Source organism: Salvelinus namaycush, chromosome 13, assembly GCF_016432855.1.
Source record: "Salvelinus namaycush isolate Seneca chromosome 13, SaNama_1.0, whole genome shotgun sequence".
Taxonomy (NCBI): domain Eukaryota; kingdom Metazoa; phylum Chordata; class Actinopteri; order Salmoniformes; family Salmonidae; genus Salvelinus; species Salvelinus namaycush.
In genome coordinates this window covers 15,348,921-15,363,744 of record NC_052319.1, presented here as the reverse complement: position 1 = coordinate 15,363,744, position 14,824 = coordinate 15,348,921, and the positions used below count along the sequence as shown (strand labels likewise).

General features: G+C 42.3%; 1 protein-coding gene across 1 annotated transcript; it reads left to right on the top strand.

Moving 5' to 3' along the window:
* Positions 1-527: 527 nt before the first annotated feature.
* LOC120057894 (interleukin-1 receptor-like 1) lies at positions 528-4,744 on the top strand. Its single transcript, XM_039006371.1, has 11 exons — positions 528-572; positions 783-882; positions 1,022-1,262; positions 2,009-2,192; positions 2,371-2,521; positions 2,836-2,904; positions 2,999-3,128; positions 3,267-3,415; positions 3,524-3,655; positions 4,016-4,180; positions 4,293-4,744. Exons 1-11 carry the CDS (start codon positions 552-554, stop codon positions 4,727-4,729), a joined length of 1,779 nt encoding a protein of 592 aa, XP_038862299.1. The 5' UTR covers positions 528-551; the 3' UTR covers positions 4,730-4,744.
* Positions 4,745-14,824: the final 10,080 nt, after the last annotated feature.

The following is a 14,824-nucleotide window of genomic DNA, read 5'->3' as shown; positions in this document are numbered from 1 at the left end:
TCCCTGTACTAAAACTTGGTAGATTTTGGGGAAAAGATGAATTCCTAGCTGTAATTATATCTGAACAATACATTTCTATTTTGCATCAATTATTGTGAAATATGTAATCAATGAACACCCCATTGATCGCACATGGGATAGAAATGGTGACAATAAGATTTTCAGTACATTTTGATGGGTAGTGCAAGTGTATTGCCTAATGTGAAAACAGTGTAAGAATATAGTACTTTCTGCATTAAAAGTGTTACCAGTTTGGAGTTTTGTACTAAGAGTTTTGAAAATTCACCACATGCTTGTGAAAATAGCACCAAAGCGATTTGAACAAAAATTGTAGCAAACACAGGTTATTTTCCATAGAGGTCTTGTTGCATGTCATGGTTTCTTCATTCAAGCTTAATATGTTACATGGCCATTTCAATACATGGCCACATTATGTTAACATTTCAGTTTTCATCATTTCTGCTGTATCTATAACAGGATATCCTAACAACATGTTGAATATGACTCTTGTTCTTTCTTATCAGTGGAGGCAAGTTCCTGTTTTGCAGAAAATGTGCTCCTTCACTTTCAGGGTAAGCTCTTTCAGTAAGTCTTCACTCTGAACCTAAAAAGGTTTTCTGCATATGTATTTTATTCCCTCTTGAAAATAGGTATGTCATTTATTGTAAAAACAAGTAAAGCATGGTCCTGATGTTTTATTATAGGGTCTTGTGTGGAATGATAGTTCCTGTTCGACTTTACAATAAGGTAACATTCTTCTTTTTGTTCCCCTTGTCTTGTAGTTGGTGGATGGTGGTCTCATGTTTCTGCTCCTCAGTTTGACTAGGATTTCTGCCCAGAGAGAAATGTCCTTAAACCCCACTACAATAGGTCATTACACAGGTATAGCATCTTCTTCATATCTCACACATTTCTACATCCCATTATTACAAGGCATAGTGAATATATTGTACCTTGAACAATAGACCTCTTTTCCTTCACATGCAACTTAATCGGGTAATGTATGTTCGTATTTTGGCAGAGTCCCCATGTAAACTACTTGACAAGTATGAAACTACTGTGACAGAGGGGGAGGCCCTTAGTTTGCCAGCCTACTATGACCTGAGTGAGTTGGTTTGGGCCAGCGTGACTGAGTTTACCTGGTACAGAAACAGAACCCAAGAGCTCCCGTCCTCTGAGGAAGAGCGTGTGCATCATCATGGACCGGTGCTCTTCTTCCTCCCCCTTTTAATCAATGACTCTGATCAGTACTACACCTACTGGTAATACAACAACTGTGTGTGTGCGTGTGTTTAGGGGTTAGATTGGTAATTGAGAGCGGGGGAGCCCTGTTTGGGAGGGTTAGGGTGAGGGTTGATTCTAGGGTTAGTGTTGAACCTGAATGTGTACATAGGGCTAGGGTAGGCATGCACATTTACAAAGAAAAAACCTAAGGGTCCCTTGTCTTGCACAAACGTTGAATAAAATTCTATTTGAACTTACTCTGCCGATTGAAATTTGAGACAAAATATCCACAGAAAACTATTATTACCGACTTCAAAACGCAGAACTCTGTGTGTGGCAATAAAGATGTGTTTGCTCCTGACCTAAGGCCAAGCACAAGACGGAAGGACATGCACGATGATGCATGCATACTGACGGAAATTTTGCAGGTGTTTCCTTGGTTTTGAGCATGTGACAGGTGATAGAAATTTCAACGGCAGTATTGGCACTCTAAAAAGTTGGGTAAATAATACTTTCATGTGGATATTTTGTCTCAAAATTCTACCCATTGAAGGACCAACCACACAAACAACTGGTAGGGTAACATGTAATACAATTTTATTCAACATTCTGACTCGTAAGGAAACTTTCCACATTTTTAAACTGCTTAGTTTCAGGCTGTATATACTATTAGAAAAATACATTTGCTATCTACAGCCTAAATGGGTTCTTCGGCTGGCCCCCAGTTAGAAGCCTGTTGGTTCCCTTTTGGGTAACTGGTACACTGTGTATGCTTATGTTCCAGGAGAAAGGCAGCAGACACCTGCCATATTTTTGTGACAGAGGTGATTGTGGTCAAAGCCCAACCGTTCGATCATTCAGTCCTGTTTAACGATATCTCAGAGTCCGCAGACAACATCGCTATCCCATGTCCTGAGCCCGTGGAAAAACTGTGCCAAGATGGAAAAGAAAACTTAGCCTGGTATAAGGTACTGAACATGACCAGAATACTAACACAAACCTCAAGCCTGTAAAACTATTTACCATTGGTTCTCAACTCCTGTCCTATAGCTCCTAAGGGTTGCACCTGCTCTTGATGAGTGGAATCAGGTGTGTTACTGTTATTTCAGCAAAGAAGTTTGTGAAATTGTTTGTCTTTAACTTCAGAATTTCAGTCCCATTCCAAACGAGTCTGAGAGAAATCTGTGGGTGTATGGCGCCTCCAAAGCAGACGATGGCATCTATACGTGTGTGTGCACGTGGGAGCACAATGGGACGGTTCTCAACACTTCTGCATCCAGGAGACTAAAGATCCGAGGTATGTAGGTTGTGGCTTGATAACAGCTCTGTCAATTCTCTCAGCATTTTATTTATTTGATTTGAGCTTTGCTGAAACCTCATCCAAGATGGCAGCAGGGTCAGCAAACATGGAAACTCTAGGCTACATTACAGCAGGTTATTAGGCTACACTAGGTACATTAGGCTCCATTTATATCAAATAAACAGAAGCAAAAGCAACCCTCATATCACATGTGGTCTTTGTGGCAGCAACAATCATCAATAACATCAGTGACAACGTTTTGAATGTATCCAAAAGTATCTTTCTGACTAAACTGTGTTTGTCTCCTTCAGCTCCCTCTGCCTCACATCCTCCTCAGATCAACCTGCCTAGAAACGGAAGCACAGAGACCACTGACCTGTGTAGGGATCACACCTGGATCAAATACTTGTGTTGTGCTTGATTTGGTTTGCCCGGTAATCTCTCTGTCTTCATAGTATCTCTTGTTCTTCATAGACACCACTAAGAAGTTGAGGTGTGAAGCGTTTTGTGGGCAGAACATTGAAGACAACTGTCACGTGTGGTGGGAGATGAATGGAGTGAAAGTGCGCTCGCAGCAGCAAGGCTACTCAGTGAACACCACCAGGTAGGTACACACATGCACGCACACACACTTGTTTTGAGAACAAGGTAACATAATTTACACATTTCCTTGAAAACAAGACCCCAGATTCACTGTTGAGAATTCGCTGTGTGCATGTTTTGTGTGTATGTGTTACTGTAGCGAGGTGGAGGTATCTTCCATGCGGAGTATCTTTACGGCTATCCTGACCATAAACACAGTGACTATGAAGGACCTCCAGTCAAAGTTCACGTGTGTTGCAATGAACGAACAGCAATGGATTTATGCAGTGGTTACTCTCAAGCTAAGAGGTTAATGCACACACACTTAAACATCACACAAACACCCAGACACACAAAATCACACATATAAACTGTAACTTTCTTGGTGTTGTGTTCTCCCTGTCTTCCCCCCCACAGGGTTTATGTTTATGTGTCTATGTGTGGTGCTAGTCTTTTTCTTCTTGCTAGCTGCTGTGGCCGTCAAAGTGTTTGACATCGATCTGGCGCTCTTCTTCCGTGGAGTTTTCAAATGCTATGGTCGATCTGAGGGTAAGAACATCTAGCCACCCACTGAAGTTTAATGATGCTATTTAACTAAGATATTTCATTGTACAGAAATGCTTATTCAGCCTACATGATCTGTATAGTATTGGATACCATATCAACATATTACTACATTTAGTTCTTAGTCACCACACTGAAGCATGGCCCACTGATTGTGCAGTGCAGTTGTAGGCAGTAGGCCCTTCTCAACAGGTCCCGGCTGGGGTCAATCCCACTGCAAGTGTATTAGTAATGGGCAAATTTATATTAAACTCAATTTCAGTTCAAATAGAATTTAATCAAATCTGTACAATCTACTCCTTTCATGCTGAGGTTTGACAGAAACCTCTTTGTCTGTGTTTTCAGATGGGAAGGTCTATGATGCTTACGTTGTCTACCAGATCGATGGTGTAGACAAAGACATGGAGGAGAAAGTGTATCACTTTGTGAGCAGCGTTCTGCCCACTGTCCTGGAGCAGAAGTGTGGCTTTAGACTCTTCATCCATGGCAGAGACGACTTACCTGGAGAAGGTTGGTTCTTTCAGACTGTGTCCTACCCTCTAAGAAGCAAATGTAACAGTAATAAACAGTACTGAAGTCAAAAGGTAACTTCTCCCACTCCTCTCTGTTCTGTTGTCCCCAGACCGCATGGAGTTGGTGGAGGACTGCATGCGGCTGAGCAGGAGGCTGATTGTCATCCTGACCCCCAGCTCAAGCACATGGTCAGCCTCAGGAGGTCAAGGGTCATGGGGATGCTCGTCTTTGTTGACCACAGCGGAGGACTATGACTGTCAGGTGGGGCTCCTCCAGGCTCTGGTCCACAGTGAGATGAGCGTCATCCTCATCCAGCTGGGGGACATGGGGGAGGGTGGCTACACACACCTGCCACCCGGCCTGCAGCACCTGGTCCGCAAGAGTGCCCCCTTAATGTGGCAGGAGGGAAGGCGTGGGTCGATGCTGCCCAACTCAAGCTTCTGGAAGAGGGTGCGTTACATGATGCCTTGGCCGCGCCACTCGACTAGTTCTCACAACCAGTTAATGACTGTTCTATGTGAACCATCAGATCATCTGAGGGCTTGAAGTGCGGTTGGAGGTCTGGGAGTCTGTTATAGAAGAGAACACCCCCAGGTTCTCTGATAATCCTTATTCCAGTCATAGAAATATCATTATTCCAGTGCTGTGCGTTTAACCTCTAATTCCTCCCAAACCCGGATCCGGGAGCACCCCCATCAGTAAAAAAGCTGACTAGCATAGCCTAGCATAGCGTCACAAGTAAATACTAGCATCTAAATATCATTAAATCACAAGTCCAAGACACCAGATGAAAGATACACATCTTGTGAATCCAGCCATCATTTCTGATTTTTAAAATGTTTTACAGGGAAGACACAATATGTAAATCTATTAGCTAACCACGTTAGCAAAAGACACCACTTTTTTTACTCCACCATTTTTTTACTGCATCAGTAGCTATCACAAATTCGACCAAATAAAGCTATAAATAGCCACTAACCAAGAAACAACTTCATCAGATGACAGTCTGATAACATATTTATTGTATAGCATATGTTTTGTTAGAAAAATGTGCATATTTCAGGTATAAATCATAGTTTACCATTGCAGCCACCATCACAACTCTCACCAAAGCGACTAGAATAACTACAGAGAGCAACGTGAATTACCTAAATACTCATCATAAAACATTTCTGAAAAATACACAGCGTACAGCAAATGAAAGACAAAGATCTTGTGAATCCAGCCAATATTTCAGATTTTTTAAGTGTTTTACAGCGAAAACACAATATAGCATTATATTAGCTTACCACAATAGCCAGAAACACAACACCATTTACCAGCAGCAAAGGTTAGCGATCGTAACAAGCAAGCAAAAGATATATAATTTGACTAACCTTCATAAACTTCTTCAGATGACAGTCCTGTAACATCATATTACACAATGCATATAGGGTTTGTTCGTAAATGTGCATATGTAGCGGCACAAATCGTGGTTATACAATGTGAGTAGTGGCCAAAACTTCAAGCAATCTGTCCGGCGCCATCTTGGAGAGGCACCTAATCTAATCAAACTATTCATAAACTTGACTAAAAAATACAGGTTGGACAGCAAATGAAAGATACATTAGTTCTTAATGCAACCGCTGTGTTAGATTTTTAAAATTAACGTTACTGCGCAATACAGCGTGCGCTAAAGCGAGACCGCACCGAAATTCATGGCGCAATTATTGTTTGACATTTGTCAACATAAATACGAATTAACAGCATAAAGACTTATTACTATTTGACGAGCTTCCATCAGAATCTTGGGCAAGGTGTCCTTTCTCCAGAACAATCGTATTTTGGTTGAAAGATGTCCTCTTCTCCTGTAGAAATAGCAGCTAACGCTAGCTATGTGCAGGAGAGGTGTCCAACTCGTGAAAGCGCGTGACAAAGAATTCCAGAAAATCGCAATAAACTGCTATAAGTCGGTTTAAATTAACTACCTTATGATGTCTTTAACACCTATAACGAATAAAAACATGACCGGATATATCTAAAGGCCTATAACCGGAGCGTTCTAGAGCCACAGCCAGAGTTCTTTCCTGCGTCAGAGCGAAGTGAAAAATGGCCGGACACTTTGTTCCGAGGTCTTTTATAAGCTCTCAGTTTTGCCTAGCAACCCCATTTCAACTCTCACTATTCGCTGACACCCAGGGGAAGACGTATGCAGTGCATCTCAACCAATAGAAGACAGGCAGATTTATAAACAGATCTCAGAACAGCAAGAAGATTTCTGCATTCTCACATCCTCATAGGAAAAATGCTCTAACTCGAGTTCTGTTTCACTCACAGACATAATTCAAACGGTTTTAGAAACTAGAGAGTGTTTTCTATCCAATAGTAATAATAATATGCATATTGTACAAGCAAGAATTGAGTACGAGGCAGTTTAATTTGGGAACGAAATTATTACAAAGTGCAAATAGCACCCCCTATTGAGAAGAAGTTATTAACCACAATATTTGTTGTATTATTTGTTCTGTCTTTTCAGGTGGATTAAACTGAAATTGCAACCAACTTTCTAAGACTGGTTTAAAAAATAACGATATTTTGGAGATTATTTCCTTTTCAAACAACCGAAAGTGAGCAGTTGTAATCTGAATAAAGGAAAAAAGGCCCTTCTTGAACATAGAATGAGACATTCCTACCAATTTACTAGAGAACCAGTTTGGATTTAAGTATAACTTTTATTTGACTGATGCCTTTAGTGAGAGGTCTAATGCTTTAGTATTTGATCATTTCTGCCCATATTCGTTATATAAATAGGCCCTTTTAATTTTGTCTGGCTTGCCATTCCAAATAAAATGGAATATTTTTTGTTCATATAATTTAAAAAGCAGGTCACTAGGTGTAGGCAAAACCATAAGCAAATAGGTAAACTGTGATATGACTAAAGAGTTAATCAGGGTGATTTTTCCACAAATAGACAGGTATTTTCCTTTCCATGGTAGCAAGATCTTATCTATTTTTGCTAACTTTCTATAACAATTTATTTGAGTGAGATCATTTCTTTCTTTTGTGATTTGTATACTGAGTATGCCCACATCTCTGTTTGTGATTCAATACGTAATATAGTACACTTATCATAATTTGGTTTTAATCCAGAGAGGATAGCAAAAGTATCTAGATCCTCTGAGGCCGTGGAGAGATTCTAATTGTGGTTTTAAAAGAAAACATTAATCATCAGCGTACAATGACACCTTAGTTTTTAAGCCGCGGATTTCTAATCCCTTAATATTATTGTTTGATCTAATTTTAACAGCTAACATTTCGATGGCAATAATAAATAGATATGCCGATAGTGGACAACCTTGTTTTACTCCTCTAAATAGTTCAAAACTTTCTGAGATGTAGCCATTATTTACTATATTACACCTAGGGTTACAATACATAACTTTAACCCATTTTATAAGAGGTTCCCCAAAATTGAAATATTCTAGGTATTTCTATATAAACTCCAGTCATACTTTATCAAAAGCCTTTTCAAAATCAGCTATGAAAACCAGGCCTGGTGTCCCCTATATTTCATAGTATTCTATTGTTTCCAGTACTTGTCTTATATTATCTCCAATGTATCGTCCATGTAAAAAAAAACTGTCTGATTAGGATGAATAATATCTGACAATACTTTTTTAATTCTATGCGCCAAGCATTTTGCTAGGATTTTTGCTTCACAACACTGAATTGTAAGAGGTCTCCAATTTTTTTTATTGACGAGATCTTTATATATACCACTTGGGTCCTGTTTCAGAAATAATGATATCAGACCTTCTTGTTGCGTGTCTGATAATCTACCATTTTATATAGGAGTGGTTAAAACATGCTAATAATGGTCCTCTGAGTATATCAAAAAAAAGTTGTGTATACTTCCACTGGTATGCCATCTAGCCCTGGAGTTTTCCCAGCCTTAAAGGCTTTAAATGCATCAAGAAGTTCCTCCTCTGTAATTTGGCCTTCACATGAGTCTTTTTGTACAGATGTTAATTTGACATTATTATTAGGGAAAAAATCCATACAATTAGTTTCAGTTAGTGGAGATGGAGGAGACTGAAACGAAAACATATCTTTAAAGTACTCCTCTTTCAAAATATCATTTGGTGAATCATGCATGACTCCATCATTTGTTACACGTTTAAATAAAAACAAATTGGTAGCATTTCTATATTGAAGATTGAAAAAGAATTTGGTGCGTTTTTCCCCATATTCCATCCAGTTCGCTTTATTTTTATAATATATTACACTGGATCTTTCTTGAATAAGTTCCTCAATTTCTTTTTCCTCTAACTTATTCTGTGCCTCTATGGTACTGTTTTTATTGCTATCTAACTGTACTGTTGTCCTTCAATTTCCTTTGTTAATATGGACTCTGTTGATCTTTTGGAAATTCTATAAGAGTAATATATATGCCAATTATGTGATGATCCGACCGCATTCTGTCCCTTATCAACACTTTTTAAACTTTTGGTGCCAGAGAGGTCAGGGTATTTAAGTCTCCAAATATCCACTAATTCCAATATATCCATGACATTCATGATTTTCTTAAGTGCCTGAGGGTGATAGTTTGTTGTGTGATTTAATTTTTGGTCCATAGAGGTATTTAAGACCGTATTAAAATCTCCCACCATAATAATAGAGTCTCGTGTTGCTTGTAGAGTTGATCAATTCTTATATATATTTTCAAAGAAGCTTGGATCATCATTATTTGGGCCATATAGGTTAATAAGCCATATCTGTTAATTGTCCAATAACATATTTAAAATAATCCATATACCTTGATGATCTGTTTGGACAATTTGCACATTTGGATCAAAATTACTGCTAATTAAAACCATCACTCCTTTTGAATTTCTTTGACCATGGGAGAAATATATTTCACCCCCCCCCAGTCCTTTTTCCACAAACCTTCATCTAAAATTGTTGAATGAGTTTCCTGTAAACAATAGATTATTATATTCCTTCTCTTTTATCCAGGTAAATACTGATCGTCTTTTCTTATTATCTGCTAAGCCATTACAATTGTAACTGGCTATACTTATTTCACCACTTACCATAATGAGACAAAACTTTCAATTCATCAAAATATATGTTTGTAAACGTACCATTAAAAAGTAACATGATGATTGAGTGTCTATATAACTGTACCATGATATTTGCAGTGCTACTAAGTAAACCTCCAATTGGTCCCCACTATTCCACCCGCTAAAAGCCCTCCTCATCCCGAGTTGGGTTGTCATCCCAATGCCCGGCAGACCACCCCTGACCCCCCGTATCCCATAGCCCTGAAAAGACTGGGATCCATCCTTCGAAAAGAGCACACAGTGCCATTTGCAGAACAGAAGTAGATCAACCGCCAAATGCATTTCCATCACCCTCACCTCGATTTGTATTATATATAGCCATCAAAAAATATACACTGCTCAAAAAAATAAAGGGAACACTTAAACAACACAATGTAACTCCAAGTCAATCACACTTCTGTGAAATCAAACTGTCCACTTAGGAAGCAACACTGATTGACAATAAATTTCACATGCTGTTGTGCAAATGGAATAGACAAAATGTGGAAATTATAGGCAATTAGCAAGACACCCCCAATAAAGGAGTGGTTCTGCAGGTGGTGACCACAGACCACTTCTCAGTTCCTATGCTTCCTGGCTGATTTTTGGTCACTTTTGAATGCTGGTGGTGCTTTCACTCTAGTGGTAGCATGAGACGGAGTCTACAACCCACACAAGTGGCTCAGGTAGTGCAGCTCATCCAGGATGGCACATCAATGCGAGCTGTGGCAAGAAGGTTTGCTGTGTCTGTCAGCGTAGTGTCCAGAGCATGGAGGCGCTACCAGGAGACAGGCCAGTACATCAGGAGACGTGGAGGAGGCCGTAGGAGGGCAACAACCCAGCAGCAGGACCGCTACCTCCGCCTTTGTGCAAGGTGGAGCACTGCCAGAGCCCTGCAAAATGACTTCCAGCAGGCCACAAATGTGCATGTGTCTGCTCAAACGGTCAGAAACAGACTCCATGAGGGTGGTATGAGGGGGACCAGGACGACGTTTGACCTCTGTCATTGCCAACAAAGGGTATATAACAAAGTATTGAGAAACTTTTGTTATTGACCAAATACTTATTTTCCACCATAATTTGCAAATAAATTCATTAAAAATCCTACAATGTGATTTTCTGGATTTTTTTTTTCTCATTTTGTCTGTCATAGTTGAAGTGTACCTATGATGAAAATTACAGGCCTCTCATCTTTTTAAGTGGGAGAACTTGCACAATTGGTGACTGACTAAATACTTTTTTGCCCCACTGTATATTACCTGCCACCTGTTATACAATCTACTACAAGCCCAAGGTTTCTCCCCTCCCTGGGTGGGGAGAATTCCTTCCCTGTTATCAATTCCACAGTGGTCACAAGTTGTCTGCCACAGTTCCTTGCCTGCTAACAGTCCCTCTTTCTTATGGACAAACATTATTTATCATTATACAGAGACAGGGTAGAATTCTGTTATTTATAGTTTTACGTTAAATGTATACATCATTTAGTCATTATTCATAAAATTCATAACAGTTTGACTCCAGACTGACCTACCAATCAGATTCAGTTGTTCTTCTGCTCTTGACCCGTCTGTCACTGAATGTTTTGTCACTCCGTACAACCTCAAGTACAGCTCGGGAGCACAAAGAGATGCACGATGCACCGTCTAACTTCCTCTGGAATGTCCTCAGTGCATTATCGCCCATGCCACCTGGGTGTCTCCACCACTATGACTTCCCTCATGGTGATGTCACACTGTGTGATGTCATGTGACCAGCCTCAAAGTTTTGGGGGAACTTATTTGGTAACAAAACATTAGATTTAAAAATAGATATTCTTTTCCCTGGGCAGAAATCTGAGTGTGTCCCTATGTCTCTGAACATTCATCTATCTGAGGTTCACCCTCTTCTCCCTCCTCCTCACCTCAGTCTCCATTGAAAACCTCTCATTCATGACAACATAACCACGATCACTCCCCTCCCTGTTTCCTGCCACCATCTCATCTATCTTCCTCAGCAGCTCTGGGACCTGAGTGACATCATTGCCCCATGTGTTGGCCCTAGTGTTTAAAGCATGGTACCTATGCCTACACTTCTCTACCATCTCCTGGAGAAACCCATGTCTCGCTATGTGTTCTTCCAGTGACATTGCCCTGAGTTTCTCACATCTGGTAAACACTACCATCATGTGTCTCCAAAGTATGTGGTTGAGAAGCTTGAGGGGGCCCTCTACTGCCCATACCCTGCCTTTGCGTGAGTTCAAAGGGATGACCATGAGGAAGGCATGGGGACATGGTTGACACATGGACATGCTGGCTTCTATGTTACGGTGGACAAGGAAAGGGTCCTGCACGGAGTACTGGATGCATCTGTCTGATGTGTTGACCACAGTGACCTGCCGGCCGTCCATTAAACCCTTTCTCCTCATACACATCTCCACGTCCCTCCTGTCCAGGATGGTGTTTCCTGTTTGTCTCTTCTCCAGCCAATCCCTACCCAGGAGGATGATTCTCAGCTCAGGGAGATTATACTGGTCCCCTATTAGAGAGAAGAGTGCATGTTATAGGAAAAATAACACACTTGAATTTTTGCATTACAGTATGACCAAATGTCAGTTTTGCAATGAAACTGACTTGCCTAGTTAAATATTAGTTAAATAAAAAAAATATATAAGTGTGAAGCATCCGGTTGGGGTTTCCACTCACTACCAAATATGGTGATGAGAGGAAGCCCAGTGGTAGTGGGAGAAGATGGAGCCAGATGGAATTTGACCTACATTATGTTAATTGTCTCAATGATGAAACATTTGATCTCAATACCAATTTTCTGTTCCCAAAACCGGAATCTGATACGAACAGAGTGGACTAAGTGTTGTAGATTTTACCCTTTGCCAAAGTCTTAACTTGCATTGTTAAGAAGGACTGCAAGGGAGAATTGAGTTATTGCACAAGCGCACGTCACAGAATAGGCTTTCCCTAATAGAAATATGCAAATACCTGCTAGAAAGCACTGCCCATACTCCGGCCTACAAGAAAAGTTTACACTGCTCATTTTGCTCATATTTAGCCGATTCCAGTTCCAGATATACACCTACTGTGTAAATTCTACTCAGATGCTACTTTAGACTGAGGGAGGATTACTGCGTAGGTAAGGCTTGCAATTCATTTGATTGGATTACAGTTCAGTTTAAGTGTTGTTTTTTTCTGTGCAAAGCTGAGTAAGCTTCAACAGGCAATATGTGGAAAAGTATGCATCTATGTTGAAATTGTGCTGTTTATGTGATGTTTAGGTTCCAATGGTTGAAATATTGTCATCAGGATATGGTTCATGGTTGCCTAATCAGCAAGTATCTACAGTACACCAGCAGTGCAGTACAACATTTGAAAAACAATTGTAAAATATGCTATTTTGTCAGATGACTTTTTCTGCGAATGTGGTAAGTTTTCACAACGCTTTGTACAAAACTCAAAAGAGATCATTTAAAAGGCAGTTTCAAAATTCGAACCACATTTTCTATTGACTAAGTATAAAATACACTTGTAAAAATAATACAGACACTTTTTCACCAAACTTAATCAGTGTTCCATCTTGTCACGTTCCTGACCTGTTTTATGTTATTTTTGTATGTGTTTAGTTGGTCAGGGCGTGAGTTGGGGTGGGCATTCTATGTTTTGTGTTTCTATGTTTAGGTCGTTTGTAATTAGCCTTATATGGTTCTCAATCAGGGACAGGTGTTTTACGTTTTCCTCTGATTGAGAACCATATATAGGTTGGCTGTTCACACTGTTTGTTTGTGGGTGATTGTCTTCCGTGTCTGTGTCTGCGCACCACACGGGACTGTTTCGTTCGTTTGTTCGTTCGTTTGATGTAGTCTGTTCCTGTTCGTGAGTTCTTCGTGTAGTTATGTAAGTTCCATGTTCAGGTCTGTCTACGTCGTTTAGTTATTTTGTAAATTCTCAAGTTTGTTTAGTTTTCGTCTTGTTTCAATAAACATTCATGTCGTATCACAACGCTGCGTTTTGGTCGAATCCCTACTCCTCCTCTTCGGACGAAGAGGAGGAGGAAAACCGTTACAGAATCACCCACCAACCAAAGACCAAGCGGCGTGGGAGAGCGCAACAAAGTAACCAGGACTCGTGGACATGGGAGGAAATATTGGACGGAAAGGGACCCTGGGCTCAACCAGGAGAATATCGCCGCCCCAAAGCTGAGCTGGAGGCAGCGAAAGCAGAGAGGCGGCGATATGAGGAGGCAGCACGGAAGCAAGGCTGGAAGCCCGTGAGTACTACCCAAAAAATTCTTGGGGGGGGGGGCTTAAAGGGAGAGTGGCGAAGTCAGGTAGGAGACCTGCGCCCACTCCCTGTACTTACTGTGGAGAGCGAGAGTACGGGCAGACACCGTGTTACGCAGTAGAGCGCATGGTGTCTCCTGTACGTGTGCATAGCCCGGTTAGGTACATTCCAGCTCCATGTATCGGCCGGGCTAGATTGAGTGTTGAGCCGGATGTCATGAAGCCGGCCCAACGCATCTGGCCACCAGTGCGTCTCCTCGGGCCGGCTTACATGGCACCAGCCTTACACATGGTGTCCCCGGTTCGCCTACATAGCCCGGTGCGGGTTATTCCACCTCCCCGCACTGGTCAGGCGACGGGGAGCATACAACCAGGTAAGGTTGGGCAGGCTCAGTGCTCAAGGGAGCCAGTACGCCTGCACGGTCCGGTATTTCCGGCGCCACCTCCCCGCTCCAGCCCAGTACCACCAGTGCCTACACCACGCACCAGGCTTCCAGTGCGTATCCAGAGCCCTGGTCCTTCTCCCCGCACTCGCCCTGATGTGCGTGCCCTCAGCCCGGTACCACCAGTTCCGGTACCACGCACCAGGCTTCCAGGGCGTCTCCAGAGCCCTGTACGCACTGTTCCTTCTCCCCGTACTCGCCCTGATGTGCGTGCCCTCAGCCCGGTACCACCAGTGCCGGTACCACGCACCAGGCCTATAGTACGCCTTGAGAGTCCAGTGTGCCCTGTTGTTGTTCCCCGCACTAGCCTGAAGGTGCATGTCCTTAGCCCGGTACCTCCAGTTCCGGTACCACGCACCAGGCCTACAGTGCGTCTCAGCCGGCCAGAGTCTGCCGTCTGCCCAGCGGCGCCTGAACTGCCTGTCTGCCCAACGGCGCCTGAACTGTCCGTCTGCCCAACGCCGTCTGAACTGTCCGTCTGCCCAACGCCGTCTGAACTGTCCGTCTGCCCAACGCCGTCTGAACTGTCCGTCTGCCCAACGCCGTCTGAACTGTCCGTCTGTATTGAGCCTTCAAAGCCGCCCGTCTGCCATGAGCCTTCAAAGCCGCCCGTCTGCCATGAGCCTGCAAAGCCGCCCGTCTGCCATGAGCCTACAGAGCCGCCCATCTGCCATGAGCCTACAGAGCCGCCCATCTGCCATGAGCCTACAGAGCCGTCCGCCAGACAGGATCAGCCAGAGCCTTCCGCCAGACAGGATCAGCCAGAGCCTTCCGCCAGACAGGATCAGCCAGAGCCTTCCGCCAGACAGGATCAGCCAGAGCCTTCCGCCAGACAGGATCAGCCAGAGCC

Coding starts and splice junctions, on each gene's coding strand:
- LOC120057894 (XM_039006371.1), top strand. CDS start 552: ATGTGCTCCTTCACTTTCAGG. Junction 883..1,021: donor TACAATAGGTCATTACACAG/GTATAGCATCTT, acceptor GTATTTTGGCAG/AGTCCCCATGTAAACTACTT. Junction 3,129..3,266: donor TACTCAGTGAACACCACCAG/GTAGGTACACAC, acceptor GTGTTACTGTAG/CGAGGTGGAGGTATCTTCCA.